Source organism: Gobius niger, assembly GCF_951799975.1.
Source record: "Gobius niger genome assembly, chromosome: 18".
In the NCBI taxonomy this organism is placed as follows: Eukaryota; Metazoa; Chordata; class Actinopteri; order Gobiiformes; family Gobiidae; genus Gobius; species Gobius niger.
The window spans coordinates 1,582,341-1,597,196 of record NC_136869.1 but is presented as its reverse complement, the minus strand read 5'-3'; the positions used below and the strand labels follow the sequence as shown (position 1 = coordinate 1,597,196).

Genomic DNA, 14,856 nt, shown 5'->3' with positions numbered 1-14,856 from the left:
TTTGTGGGAAGATAGTGAAATAGCTCGACCTGTTTTGCAGCACAAGTTCATCAACGTCCAAGTTTCTCTGCAGTTGGGAAACCTTAAAGGGGGGGTATTAAGTAAAATCGACTTTTTCCAGCATGTTATTCTGTCACTCCCTCATTAAAAACATGGCTGAAGTGTTGCCTTGGCACATTCACGTATTTCTGAGTAATCTGCAAAAACTCTGATGGCGGCCATTTTAGGGATAGGTTTGCCTGAGTCCTCCTAGGAACGCCCCCACCTCCTGGAGACGCCTCCGAGCTTTCGTCACCAGCCGAGTAACCAACCACTGCTCCTCAGCAGAACCCCCTCCCCACTGATGCCACAGACAGCGTGTGGAGGGGGCGTGTCTAAAGGCTCAGAGGTTCTTAACCCCTTAACTCCCGCCTGAACCGAGCACATTCTCTCCAGTTTGGCTTTACCCCAATCCAAAAGCTTCTGGGAAAGAGGAGTGAAAATAGCAACAGAACTGAGATGAAAACATTGATGGAAATGTGACAAAAATGTGACAAAAAAAGACAAAAAAATGACAAAAAAAATGATTAAAAAATGACCAAAAATGTGACCAAAAAATGACAACAAATTTATTTAAAAAAAGACGAAAAAGCTACAAAATGAGTTGAAACCTCCCCAAAAAAGATGGAAAAAAATCTGATGATGACGTGAGGAAAAAGATCCATTTAGATGAGTTTTGTAGATCTTAGCTTTCAAATGAGTTACACTGGCCTACAGGATTTGGGTAAAGCTGAACTGGAGAAAATGCTCTCGGTTCAGGCGGGAGTTAAGGGGTTAAAGAGACAGAGGCCGATTTCAAGACATTCACTACAGCCATTTTGAGAGAGCAATTTTATACAAGGCAGTTATTCGAATTTACTGCATTTACAGACCAACAGAAGGTTTGTCATCATTGTAGTGTGATATAGACTGGTGCTGTGGGACTGAGAAAAGCTTTAACATTTTTAAACTCTGTAGTCTCCTTTAAAGAGGGGGTATTCTGCTTTTGTCAGTCCCATAGCACCAGTCTATATCACACTACAATGATGACAAACCTTCTGCTGGTCTGTAAATGCAGTAAATTAGAATAACTGCCTTGTATAAAATGTCTCTCTCAAAATGGCTGTAGTGAATGTCTTGAAATAGGCCTCTGTCTCTTTAAGAACCTCTGAGCCTTTAGACACGCCCCCTCCACACGCTGTCTGTGGCATCAGTGGGGAGGGGGTTCTGCTGAGGAGCAGTGGTTGGTTACTCGGCTGGTGACGAAAGCTCGGAGGCGTCTCCAGGAGGTGGGGGCGTTCCTAGGAGGACTCAGGCAAACCTATCCCTAAAATGGCCGCCATCAGAGTTTTTACAGATTACTCAGAAATACGTGAATGTGCCAAGGCAACACTTCAGCCATGTTTTTAATGAGGGAGTGACATAAAAACATGATGTAAAGCTTGAAAAAGGCAATTTTGCATAAACCCCCCCTTTAAATTGACATTTTTTGTGATGTTCAACAGTCCCGCCCTCTTCTGGTCACATGTCTGGAAGTAAAGCATAAAAGGGTCAGTTATATTCCAAGAAATGTTCTTGGAAGTGACTAGAAGTGGGCGGGACTGTTGAGCTCTATTGGACACTGACAGGAAGTGACATATTTAGAGGTAAACATTTTTAAACTGTTTCCGTGTTATTTCAACAGGAAATGAGTCAGAAAACTGTGGAACTTTCCCTCTATGTTATCCTTAAAAATGCAAAATAAAACCATGATTATTACTACATCCATCAAGCGAAGTCATAATTACCAAAGGATTCAAACCTGTCACATGCACTTTAAACACACATGAATTCATTCGACTTTTTTAAAGCCTCTTTTTTTGGCTTGTCTGAAACTGAAATAAACGGACCTGTGATTCATCTGACAAATCCTGAAATATGTGGTCGTTAAAGGCACTTCCCTCGTGTCCCTGTTTACATTTCCGCGCTGATGCATGTGGCTCTGCACGTCCAGCCTGAGCCCATCCGCCCTGCACTCGCTCCCTCTCAGCCCCGAAATCCACTCCCAGCCTCTGGGTCCAGCCTCTGGGTCCAGCCTCTGGTTCCGGCCTCTGGGTCCGGCCTCTGGGTCCGGCCTCTGGGCTCCGGGTCCAGCCTCTGGGTCCAGCCTCTGGGTCCGGCCTCTGGGTCCGGCCTCTGGGTCCGGCCTCTGGGCTCCGGGTCCAGCCTCTGGGTCCGGCCTCTGGGTCCGGCCTCTGGGTCCGGCCTCTGGGCTCCGGGTCCAGCCTCTGGGTCCAGCCTGTGGGTCCAGCCTGTGGGTCCGGCCTCTGGGTCCGGCCTCTGGGCTCCGGGTCCAGCCTGTGGGTCCGGCCTCTGGGTCCAGCCTGTGAGTCCAGCCTGTGGGTCTGACCTCTGGGTAGGGTTGGGCGATGTCCCCTTAATTGGCCGTTGACGATGTTAACAGTGAACCATCGTGATGATATTGTCCATTTTTCATTATAAGCATTTTTTTTTAAAGACATTTCCATAGCCTATGTATAAGCTGCATATTACTATGTATGTCAGGAAAATGTGAGATTGCAGATAAATGGATCTGAACTAAACATGATCTGAACACAGTCACGGACACGACTTTTGCAACAGAAATGTGTTAAAACTCGTGCGTAAAAGTCTGAGAGGAGAACGACTTAAGAGCGTCAACTCCTCCTCAATAAGGCTCTTCTCACTAACACAAATGTAAATCGGAGCTTGTTATTTGCATTTGCTCAGTTTTAACGTAATGTTTAAGAAACAGTGGGTGAACGGGACAATATTTAGAAGTTTGCGTTGTAGCTTATTTTTGAAGCCGCTTCACTCGCTGCCCCGTCCGTGAGCTCGTAACCTCGTACCTCCTGCACCGCATCTTTCTCTCCTCTTTCTCCTCTCTCGGTTCTTCGTGAGAATAATCCAAACCCATGTGTGCTTAGCTCCGATGTGAGCGCCATCTCGTCATTTTAAAACGGTTTAAGTTTCCGGACGCAGCAAAGCAAAACCAAACCACGCGCTGTTAAACTCTGAGCTGTAGAGAGAGAGAGAGAGAGAGAGAGCCCCGTGCGTCAGAAACAGAGCAGCTGCGTCTTTACTTTAATAATTACGGCTAACACATCGTGGCTTCTGACAGGCTACTGACGCTAGTGTGCATATTAGTTACATCCGTGATTTAATTTACAGTGCAATCCCGGCAAAGTTTGTAGGTTTACAAGGCCCACAGAAGATCAGTGCGTGTTTCTGACAGGAGGGGGCATCACGGTGGTGGCTCTACATCGTGATGGACGATATCATCAATCGATATCATCACAACCCTACCTCTGGGTCTGACCTCTGGGTCCATCCTCTGGGTCTGACCTCTGGGTCTGACCTCTGGGTCCATCCTCTGGGTCTGACCTCTGGGTCTGACCTCTGGGTCCGGCCTCTGGGTCCGGCCTCTGGGTCCGGCCTCTGGGTCCGGCCTCTGGGTCTGACCTCTGGGCTCTGGGTCTGACCTCTGGGTCCAGCCTCTGGGTCCAGCCTCTGGGTCCGGCCTCTGGGTCCAGCCTCTGGGTCCAGCCTCTGGGTCCAGCCTCTGGGTCTGACCTCTGGGTCCGGCCTCTGGGTCCAGCCTCTGGGTCCGGCCTCTGGGTCCGGCCTCTGGGTCCAGCCTCTGGGTCCAGCCTCTGGGTCTGACCTCTGGGTCCGGCCTCTGGGTCCAGCCTCTGGGTCCGGCCTCTGGGTCCGGCCTCTGGGTCCAGCCTCTGGGTCCAGCCTCTGGGTCCGGCCTCTGGGTCTGACCTCTGGGTCCAGCCTCTGGGTCCGGCCTCTGGGTCCAGCCTGTGGGTCTGGCCTCTGGGTCCGGCCTCTGGGTCTGACCTCTGGGCTCTGGGTCCAGCCTCTGGGTCCGGCCTCTGGGTCCGGCCTCTGGGTCCGGCCTCTGGGTCCGGCCTCTGGGTCTGACCTCTGGGCTCTGGGTCCAGCCTCTGGGTCCGGCCTCTGGGTCTGACCTCTGGGTCCAGCCTCTGGGTCCGGCCTCTGGGTCTGACCTCTGGGTCCAGCCTCTGGGTCCGGCCTCTGGGTCTGACCTCTGGGTCCGGCCTCTGGGTCCGGCCTCTGGGTCCAGCCTGTGGGTCTGGCCTCTGGGTCCGGCCTCTGGGTCCAGCCTGTGGGTCTGGCCTCTGGGTCCAGCCTCTGGGTCCAGCCTCTGGGTCCGGCCTCTGGGTCCAGCCTCTGGGCTCTGGGTCCAGCCTCTGGGTCTGACCTCTGGGTCCAGCCTCTGGGTCCGGCCTCTGGGTCCAGCCTCTGGGTCCGGCCTCTGGGTCTGACCTCTGGGTCCAGCCTCTGGGTCAGGCCTCTGGGTCCACCCTCTGGGTCCAGCCTCTGGGTCAGGCCTCTGGGTCCGGCCTCTGGGTCCAGCCTGTGGGTCCGGCCTCTGGGTCCAGCCTCTGGGTCCGGCCTCTGGGTCCAGCCTCTGGGTCCAGCCTCTGGGTCCAGCCTCTGGGCTCTGGGTCCAGCCTGTGGGTCTGGCCTCTGGGTCCGGGGCTGAGTGTGGAAAGATGGACCTGTCTCCTGAAAATATCTGGATCGGATGCCGATACCGATCCTGAATATCGGGTAATTTAAGGAGCTCTGCTTTCTTCTGACTAACTTCCAACAGACAGATGTGAAATGAAAGGTGTCTTCCCGTTTTGTGTGAGAGCAAATCCCTGCAGAATAACAACTGCGACACTTCCTCTCATTACACGCACGGCCGTCACCTGGACTTAGAATAATAATAACACTATGCTAATGATCACCTGACCCGAACACTCCAGCCTCAGGAACCTCGGGGCTGCGTTTGATCCGGCTGTTTGTCTGAAACATCTGAAAAACCAGGGAATAATGATAAACCCGGCTTTCATCTCGCAGGGGTTCGAGACGTCAGACGGACACATCGTTATCGGCGCGGGAAACGACTCTATGTTTGTCAAAGTCTGTCAGGTAAAGTCTTCACGTCTGTCGCAGTATTAGCAGTACTTTTCACTGTAGTAGTAGTACAAGTATTTGGAGTTTTGATGCTGTCGTGTTGCAGGTGTTGGGTTTGGAGGAACTGACGCTGGAGCCCAGATACAAGACCAACAAACTGAGAGTCCAGAACCGAACGGAACTCCTGCCCCTGCTGTCAGAGAGGTACTAAACCAGGACTAACTCCTGCCCCTGCTGTCAGAGAGGTACTAAACCAGGACTAACTACTGCCCCCTGCTGTCAGAGAGGTACTAAACCAGGACTAACTCCTGCCCCTGCTGTCAGAGAGGTACTAAACCAGGACTAACTACTGCCCCCTGCTGTCAGAGAGGTACTAAACCAGGACTAACTACTGCCCCTGCTGTCAGAGAGGTACTAAACCAGGACTAACTACTGCCCCCTGCTGTCAGAGAGGTACTAAACCAGGACTAACTCCTGCTGTCAGAGAGGTACTAAACCAGGACTAACTACTGCCCCTGCTGTCAGAGAGGTACTAAACCAGGACTAACTCCTGCCCCTGCTGTCAGAGAGGTACTAAACCAGGACTAACTACTGCCCCTGCTGTCAGAGAGGTACTAAACCAGGACTAACTACTGCCCCTGCTGTCAGAGAGGTACTAAACCAGGACTAACTACTGCCCCTGCTGTCAGAGAGGTACTAAACCAGGACTAACTACTGCCCCTGCTGTCAGAGAGGTACTAAACCAGGACTGACTACTGCCCTCTGCTTTCAGAGAGGTACTAAACCGGGACTAACTACTGCCTCTGCTGTCAGAGAGGTACTAAACCAGGACTAACTACTGCCCCTGCTGTCAGAGAGGTACTAAACCAGGACTAACTCCTGCCCCTGCTGTCAGAGAGGTACTAAACCAGGACTAACTACTGCCCCCTGCTGTCAGAGAGGTACTAAACCAGGACTAACTACTGCCCCCTGCTGTCAGAGAGGTACTAAACCAGGACTAACTCCTGCCTCTGCTGTCAGAGAGGTACTAAACCAGGACTAACTCCTGACTCTGCTGTCAGAGAGGTACTAAACCAGGACTAACTACTGCCCCTGCTGTCAGAGAGGTACTAAACCAGGACTAACTAGTGCCCCTGCTGTCAGAGAGGTACTAAAGCAGGACTAACTCCTGCCCCCTGCTGTCAGAGAGGTACTAAACCAGGACTAACTACTGCCCCTGCGGTCAGAGAGGTACTAAAGCAGGACTAACTACTGCCCCTGCTGTCAGAGAGGTACTAAAGCAGGACTAACTACTGCCCCCTGCTGTCAGAGAGGTACTAAACCAGGACTAACTACTGCCCCTGCTGTCAGAGAGGTACTAAAGCAGGACTAACTACTGCCCCCTGCTGTAAGAGAGGTACTAAACCAGGACTAACTACTGCCCCTGCTGTCAGAGAGGTACTAAACCAGGACTAACTACTGCCCCTGCTGTAAGAGAGGTACTAAACCAGGACTAACTACTGCCCCTGCTGTCAGAGAGGTACTAAACCAGGACTAACTACTGCCCCCTGCTGTCAGAGAGGTACTAAACCAGGACTAACTACTGCCCCTGCTGTCAGAGAGGTACTAAACCAGGACTAACTACAGCCCCTGCTGTCAGAGAGGTACTAAAGCAGGACTAACTACTGCCCCTGCTGTCAGAGAGGTACTAAACCAGGACTAACTACTGCCCCCTGCTGTCAGAGAGGTACTAAACCAGGACTAACTCCTGCCCCCTGCTGTCAGAGAGGTACTAAACCGGGACTAACTACTGCCCCTGCTGTCAGAGAGGTACTAAACCAGGACTAACTACTGCCCCTGCTGTCAGAGAGGTACTAAAGCAGGACTAACTACTGCCCCCTGCTGTCAGAGAGGTACTAAACCAGGACTAACTACTGCCCCTGCTGTAAGAGAGGTACTAAACCAGGACTAACTACTGCCCTTGCTGTCAGAGAGGTACTAAACCAGGACTAACTACTGCCCCCTGCTGTAAGAGAGGTACTAAACCAGGACTAACTACTGCCCCTGCTGTCAGAGAGGTACTAAAGCACGACTAACTACTGCCCCCTGCTGTCAGAGAGGTACTAAACCAGGACTAACTACTGCCCCTGCTGTCAGAGAGGTACTAAACCAGGACTAACCACTGCCCCTGCTGTCAGAGAGGTACTAAACCAGGACTAACTACTGCCCCTGCTGTCAGAGAGGTACTAAACCAGGACTAACTCCTGCCCCTGCACTCAGAGAGGTACTAAACCTGGACTAACCCCTGCCCCTGCTGTCAGAGAGGTACTAAACCAGGACTAACTACTGCCCCTGCTGTCAGAGAGGTACTAAACCAGGACTAACTACTGCCCCCTGCTGTCAGAGAGGTACTAAACCAGGACTAACTACTGCCCCTGCTGTCAGAGAGGTACTAAACCAGGACTAACTACTGCCCCTGCTGTCAGAGAGGTAGTAAACCAGGACTAACTCCTGCCCCTGCTGTCAGAGAGGTACTAAACCAGGACTAACTACTGCCCCTGCTGTCAGAGAGGTACTAAACCAGGACTAACTACTGCCCCTGCTGTCAGAGAGGTACTAAACCAGGACTAACTACTGCCCCCTGCTGTCAGAGAGGTACTAAACCAGGACTAACTACTGCCCCTGCTGTCAGAGAGGTACTAAACCAGGACTAACTACTGCCCCTGCTGTCAGAGAGGTACTAAACCAGGACTAACTACTGCCCCTGCTGTCAGAGAGGTACTAAACCAGGACTAACTACTGCCCCTGCTGTCAGAGAGGTACTAAACCAGGACTAACTACTGCCCCCTGCTGTCAGAGAGGTACTAAACCAGGACTAACTACTGCCCCCTGCTGTCAGAGAGGTACTAAACCAGGACTAACTACTGCCCCTGCTGTCAGAGAGGTACTAAACCAGGACTAACTACTGCCCCTGCTGTCAGAGAGGTACTAAACCAGGACTAACTCCTGCCCCTGCTGTCAGAGAGGTACTAAAGCAGGACTAACTACTGCCCCTGCTGTCAGAGAGGTACTAAACCAGGACAAACTACTGCCCCCTGCTGTCAGAGAGGTACTAAACCAGGACTAACTACAGCCCCTGCTGTCAGAGAGGTACTCAACCAGGACTAACTACTGCCCCTGCTGTCAGAGAGGTACTAAACCAGGACTAACTCCTGCCCCCTGCTGTCAGAGAGGTACTAAACCAGGACTAACTACTGCCCCCTGCTGTCAGAGAGGTACTAAACCAGGACTAACTACTGCCCCTGCTGTCAGAGAGGTACTAAACCAGTACTAACTACTGCCCCTGCTGTCAGAGAGGTACTAAACCAGGACTAACTAGTGCCCCCTGCTGTCAGAGAGGTACTAAACCAGGACTAACTACTGCCCCTGCTGTCAGAGAGGTACTAAACCAGGACTAACTACTGCCCCTGCTGTCAGAGAGGTACTAAACCAGGACTAACTACTGCCCCTGCTGTCAGAGAGGTACTAAACCAGGACTAACTACTGCCCCCTGCTGTCAGAGAGGTACTAAACCAGGACTAACTACTGCCCCTGCTGTCAGAGAGGTACTAAACCAGGACTAACTACTGCCCCTGCTGTCAGAGAGGTACTAAACCAGGACTAACTACTGCCCCTGCTGTCAGAGAGGTACTAAACCAGGACTAACTACTGCCTCTGCTGTCAGAGAGGTACTAAACCAGGACTAACTACTGCCTCTGCTGTCAGAGAGGTACTAAACCAGGACTAACTACTGCCCCTGCTGTCAGAGAGGTACTAAACCAGGACTAACTACTGCCTCTGCTGTCAGAGAGGTACTAAACCAGGACTAACTACTGCCCCCTGCTGTCAGAGAGGTACTAAACCAGGACTAACTACTGCCCCCTGCTGTCAGAGAGGTACTAAACCAGGACTAACTCCTGCCCCTGCTGTCAGAGAGGTAATAAACCAGGACTAACTACTGCCCCTGCTGTCAGAGAGGTAGTAAACCAGGACTAACTCCTGCCCCTGCTGTCAGAGAGGTACTAAACCAGGACTAACTCCTGCCCCTGCTGTCAGAGAGGTACTAAACCAGGACTAACTACTGCTCCTGCTGTCAGAGAGGTACTAAACCAGGACTAACTACTGCCCCTGCTGTCAGAGAGGTACTAAACCAGGACTAACTACTGCCCCCTGCTGTCAGAGAGGTAGTAAACCAGGACTACCTACTGCCCCCTGCTGTCAGAGAGGTACTAAACCAGGACTAACTACTGCCCCTGCTGTCAGAGAGGTACTAAACCAGGACTAACTACTGCTCCTGCTGTCAGAGAGGTACTAAACCAGGACTAACTACTGCCCCTGCTGTCAGAGAGGTACTAAACCAGGACTAACTACTGCCCCTGCTGTCAGAGAGGTACTAAACCAGGACTAACTACTGCCCCTGCTGTCAGAGAGGTACTAAACCAGGACTAACTAGTGCCCCTGCTGTCAGAGAGGTACTAAACCAGGACTAACTACTGCCCCTGCTGTCAGAGAGGTACTAAACCAGGACTAACTAGTGCCCCCTGCTGTCAGAGAGGTACTAAAGCAGGACTAACTCCTGCCCCCTGCTGTCAGAGAGGTACTAAAGCAGGACTAACTCCTGCCCCCTGCTGTCAGAGAGGTACTAAAGCAGGACTAACTCCTGCCCCTGCTGTCAGAGAGGTACTAAACCAGGACTAACTACTGCCCCTGCTGTCAGAGAGGTACTAAACCAGGACTAACTACTGCCCCCTGCTGTCAGAGAGGTACTAAACCAGGACTAACTACTGCCCCTGCTGTCAGAGAGGTACTAAACCAGGACTAACTACTGCCCCTGCTGTCAGAGAGGTACTAAACCAGGACTAACTACTGCCCCTGCTGTCAGAGAGGTACTAAACCAGGACTAACTACTGCCCCCTGCTGTCAGAGAGGTACTAAACCAGGACTAACTACTGCCCCTGCTGTCAGAGAGGTACTAAACCAGGACTAACTCCTGCCCCTGCTGTCAGAGAGGTACTAAACCAGGACTAACTACTGCCCCTGCTGTCAGAGAGGTACTAAACCAGGACTAACTACTGCCCCTGCTGTCAGAGAGGTACTAAACCAGGACTAACTACTGCCCCTGCTGTCAGAGAGGTACTAAACCAGGACTAACTACTGCCCCCTGCTGTCAGAGAGGTACTAAACCAGGACTAACTACTGCCCCTGCTGTCAGAGAGGTACTAAACCAGGACTAACTACTGCCTCTGCTGTCAGAGAGGTACTAAACCAGGACTAACTACTGCCTCTGCTGTCAGAGAGGTACTAAACCAGGACTAACTACTGCCCCTGCTGTCAGAGAGGTACTAAACCAGGACTAACTACAGCCCCTGCTGTCAGAGAGGTACTAAACCAGGACTAACTACAGCCCCTGCTGTCAGAGAGGTACTAAAGCAGGACTAACTACTGCCCCCTGCTGTCAGAGAGGTACTAAACCAGGACTAACTACTGCCCCTGCTGTAAGAGAGGTACTAAACCAGGACTAACTACTGCCCCTGCTGTCAGAGAGGTACTAAACCAGGACTAACTACTGCCCCCTGCTGTAAGAGAGGTACTAAACCAGGACTAACTACTGCCCCTGCTGTCAGAGAGGTACTAAAGCACGACTAACTACTGCCCCCTGCTGTCAGAGAGGTACTAAACCAGGACTAACTACTGCCCCTGCTGTCAGAGAGGTACTAAACCAGGACTAACCACTGCCCCTGCTGTCAGAGAGGTACTAAACCAGGACTAACTACTGCCCCTGCTGTCAGAGAGGTACTAAACCAGGACTAACTCCTGCCCCTGCACTCAGAGAGGTACTAAACCTGGACTAACCCCTGCCCCTGCTGTCAGAGAGGTACTAAACCAGGACTAACTACTGCCCCTGCTGTCAGAGAGGTACTAAACCAGGACTAACTACTGCCCCCTGCTGTCAGAGAGGTACTAAACCAGGACTAACTACTGCCCCTGCTGTCAGAGAGGTACTAAACCAGGACTAACTACTGCCCCTGCTGTCAGAGAGGTACTAAACCTGGACTAACCCCTGCCCCTGCTGTCAGAGAGGTACTAAACCAGGACTAACTACTGCCCCTGCTGTCAGAGAGGTACTAAACCAGGACTAACTACTGCCCCCTGCTGTCAGAGAGGTACTAAACCAGGACTAACTACTGCCCCTGCTGTCAGAGAGGTACTAAACCAGGACTAACTACTGCCCCTGCTGTCAGAGAGGTAGTAAACCAGGACTAACTCCTGCCCCTGCTGTCAGAGAGGTACTAAACCAGGACTAACTACTGCCCCTGCTGTCAGAGAGGTACTAAACCAGGACTAACTACTGCCCCTGCTGTCAGAGAGGTACTAAACCAGGACTAACTACTGCCCCCTGCTGTCAGAGAGGTACTAAACCAGGACTAACTACTGCCCCTGCTGTCAGAGAGGTACTAAACCAGGACTAACTACTGCCCCTGCTGTCAGAGAGGTACTAAACCAGGACTAACTACTGCCCCCTGCTGTCAGAGAGGTCCTAAACCAGGACTAACTACTGCCCCTGCTGTCAGAGAGGTACTAAACCAGGACTAACTACTGCCCCCTGCTGTCAGAGAGGTACTAAACCAGGACTAACTACTGCCCCCTGCTGTCAGAGAGGTACTAAACCAGGACTAACTACTGCCCCTGCTGTCAGAGAGGTACTAAACCAGGACTAACTACTGCCCCTGCTGTCAGAGAGGTACTAAACCAGGACTAACTCCTGCCCCTGCTGTCAGAGAGGTACTAAAGCAGGACTAACTACTGCCCCTGCTGTCAGAGAGGTACTAAACCAGGACAAACTACTGCCCCCTGCTGTCAGAGAGGTACTAAACCAGGACTAACTACAGCCCCTGCTGTCAGAGAGGTACTAAACCAGGACTAACTACTGCCCCTGCTGTCAGAGAGGTACTAAACCAGGACTAACTACTGCCCCTGCTGTCAGAGAGGTACTAAACCAGGACTAACTCCTGCCCCCTGCTGTCAGAGAGGTACTAAACCAGGACTAACTACTGCCCCCTGCTGTCAGAGAGGTACTAAACCAGGACTAACTACTGCCCCTGCTGTCAGAGAGGTACTAAACCAGTACTAACTACTGCCCCTGCTGTCAGAGAGGTACTAAACCAGGACTAACTAGTGCCCCCTGCTGTCAGAGAGGTACTAAACCAGGACTAACTACTGCCCCTGCTGTCAGAGAGGTACTAAACCAGGACTAACTACTGCCCCTGCTGTCAGAGAGGTACTAAACCAGGACTAACTACTGCCCCTGCTGTCAGAGAGGTACTAAACCAGGACTAACTACTGCCCCCTGCTGTCAGAGAGGTACTAAAGCACGACTAACTACTGCCCCCTGCTGTCAGAGAGGTACTAAACCAGGACTAACTACTGCCCCCTGCTGTCAGAGAGGTACTAAACCAGGACTAACTCCTGCCCCTGCTGTCAGAGAGGTAATAAACCAGGACTAACTACTGCCCCTGCTGTCAGAGAGGTAGTAAACCAGGACTAACTCCTGCCCCTGCTGTCAGAGAGGTACTAAAGCAGGACTAACTACTGCCCCTGCTGTCAGAGAGGTACTAAACCAGGACTAACTACTGCCCCTGCTGTCAGAGAGGTACTAAAGCAGGACTAACTACTGCCCCTGCTGTCAGAGAGGTAATAAACCAGGACTAACTCCTGCCCCTGCTGTCAGAGAGGTAATAAACCAGGACTAACTACTGCCCCTGCTGTCAGAGAGGTAGTAAACCAGGACTAACTCCTGCCCCTGCTGTCAGAGAGGTACTAAAGCAGGACTAACTACTGCCCCTGCTGTCAGAGAGGTAATAAACCAGGACTAACTACTGCCCCTGCTGTCAGAGAGGTACTAAACCAGGACTAACTCCTGCCCCTGCTGTCAGAGAGGTACTAAAGCAGGACTAACTACTGCCCCTGCTGTCAGAGAGGTACTAAACCAGGACTAACTACTGCCTCTGCTGTCAGAGAGGTACTAAACCAGGACTAACTCCTGCCCCCGGCTGTCAGAGAGGTAGTAAACCAGGACTACCTACTGCCCCCTGCTGTCAGAGAGGTACTAAACCAGGACTAACTACTGCCCCTGCTGTCAGAGAGGTACTAAACCAGGACTAACTACTGCCCCTGCTGTCAGAGAGGTACTAAACCAGGACTAACTACTGCCCCTGCTGTCAGAGAGGTACTAAACCAGGACTAACTAGTGCCCCTGCTGTCAGAGAGGTACTAAACCAGGACTAACTACTGCCCCTGCTGTCAGAGAGGTACTAAACCAGGACTAACTAGTGCCCCCTGCTGTCAGAGAGGTACTAAAGCAGGACTAACTCCTGCCCCCTGCTGTCAGAGAGGTACTAAAGCAGGACTAACTCCTGCCCCCTGCTGTCAGAGAGGTACTAAAGCAGGACTAACTCCTGCCCCTGCTGTCAGAGAGGTACTAAACCAGGACTAACTACTGCCCCTGCTGTCAGAGAGGTACTAAACCAGGACTAACTACTGCCCCCTGCTGTCAGAGAGGTACTAAACCAGGACTAACTACTGCCCCTGCTGTCAGAGAGGTACTAAACCAGGACTAACTACTGCCCCTGCTGTCAGAGAGGTACTAAACCAGGACTAACTACTGCCCCTGCTGTCAGAGAGGTACTAAACCAGGACTAACTACTGCCCCCTGCTGTCAGAGAGGTACTAAACCAGGACTAACTACTGCCCCTGCTGTCAGAGAGGTACTAAACCAGGACTAACTCCTGCCCCTGCTGTCAGAGAGGTACTAAACCAGGACTAACTCCTGCCCCTGCTGTCAGAGAGGTACTAAACCAGGACTAACTACTGCCCCTGCTGTCAGAGAGGTACTAAACCAGGACTAACTCCTGCCCCTGCTGTCAGAGAGGTACTAAACCAGGACTAACTCCTGCCCCTGCTGTCAGAGAGGTACTAAACCAGGACTAACTACTGCCCCTGCTGTCAGAGAGGTACTAAACCAGGACTAACTCCTGCCCCTGCTGTCAGAGAGGTACTAAACCAGGACTAACTACTGACTACTAACTTCTTCTTTGTTCTATAGAAAAGACGTCCTCTTTTCGGACCTTAAGAGCTAAGAAAAAAAAGTCCAGTCGTCCAGCCATTAAATTTTTTCTTTGATGGATACTCCCTGGATGAATGAGAGCCTTCATAAATAAAGCAGGGCTAACTGCTGCCTCCGCTGTGGCTCATTTGAATGTCGTCCTGGTCCCTGATTGGTTCATTTGAATGTCGTCCTGGTCCCTGATTGGTTCATTTGAATGTCGTCCTGGTCCCTGATTGGTTCATTTGAATGTCGTCCTGGTCCCTGATTGGTTCATTTGAATGTCGTCCTGGTCCCTGATTGGTTCATTTGAATGTCGTCCTGGTCCCTGATTGGTTCATTTGAATGTCGTCCTGGTCCCTGATTGGTTCATTTGAATGTCGTCCTGGTCCCTGATTGGTTCATTTGAATGTCGTCCTGGTCGCTGATTGGTGGGTGTGTCCAGGTTGGCCCAGGAGACCACGTCTGATTGGCTGAGGAGGTTCGAGGGGTCAGGTGTCCCGGTCGGTCCGATCAACAGCATGCAGCAGGTTTTCTCCGACGCACAGGTGAGAGAAACATCGACCACAGCTGGATTAATCACCATGGTAACGCAGGACAGTCAGCACCATGGTAACGCAGGACAGTCAGCACCATAGAAATCACAGAATGCCCTTGGTGGCTACGTTCTATTGTTGCAATACTGATGGGACGCCGCCATCTTGGTCCAGCATGTCTGTTTACGTTATTTCGTTCAGTCGATGGATCATGTCGTCTTTGCTCGG

At 51.7% G+C, this 14,856-nt stretch overlaps 2 protein-coding genes across 2 annotated transcripts in view; one reads left to right on the top strand and one right to left on the bottom strand.

Annotated features, from left to right (window-relative positions):
• sugct (succinyl-CoA:glutarate-CoA transferase) overlaps positions 1-14,730 on the top strand; it is a gene marked incomplete at its 3' end in the record, with an annotated part of 29,137 nt that extends 14,407 nt beyond the window's left edge. Inside the window, exons 10-12 of the mRNA XM_079576298.1 lie at positions 4,915-4,986; positions 5,078-5,175; positions 14,538-14,730. Coding sequence (XP_079432424.1) covers positions 4,915-4,986; positions 5,078-5,175; positions 14,538-14,730 — 363 coding nt within the window. The remainder of the gene's footprint in view (positions 1-4,914; positions 4,987-5,077; positions 5,176-14,537) is intronic.
• A 23-nt stretch (positions 14,731-14,753) lies between these two features.
• Positions 14,754-14,856, bottom strand: part of LOC306977858 (dynein axonemal heavy chain 5-like) — a gene marked incomplete at both ends in the record, with an annotated part of 47,945 nt that continues 47,842 nt past the window's right edge. The window contains one exon of the mRNA XM_079576297.1: positions 14,754-14,807. Coding sequence (XP_079432423.1) covers positions 14,754-14,807 — 54 coding nt within the window. The remainder of the gene's footprint in view (positions 14,808-14,856) is intronic.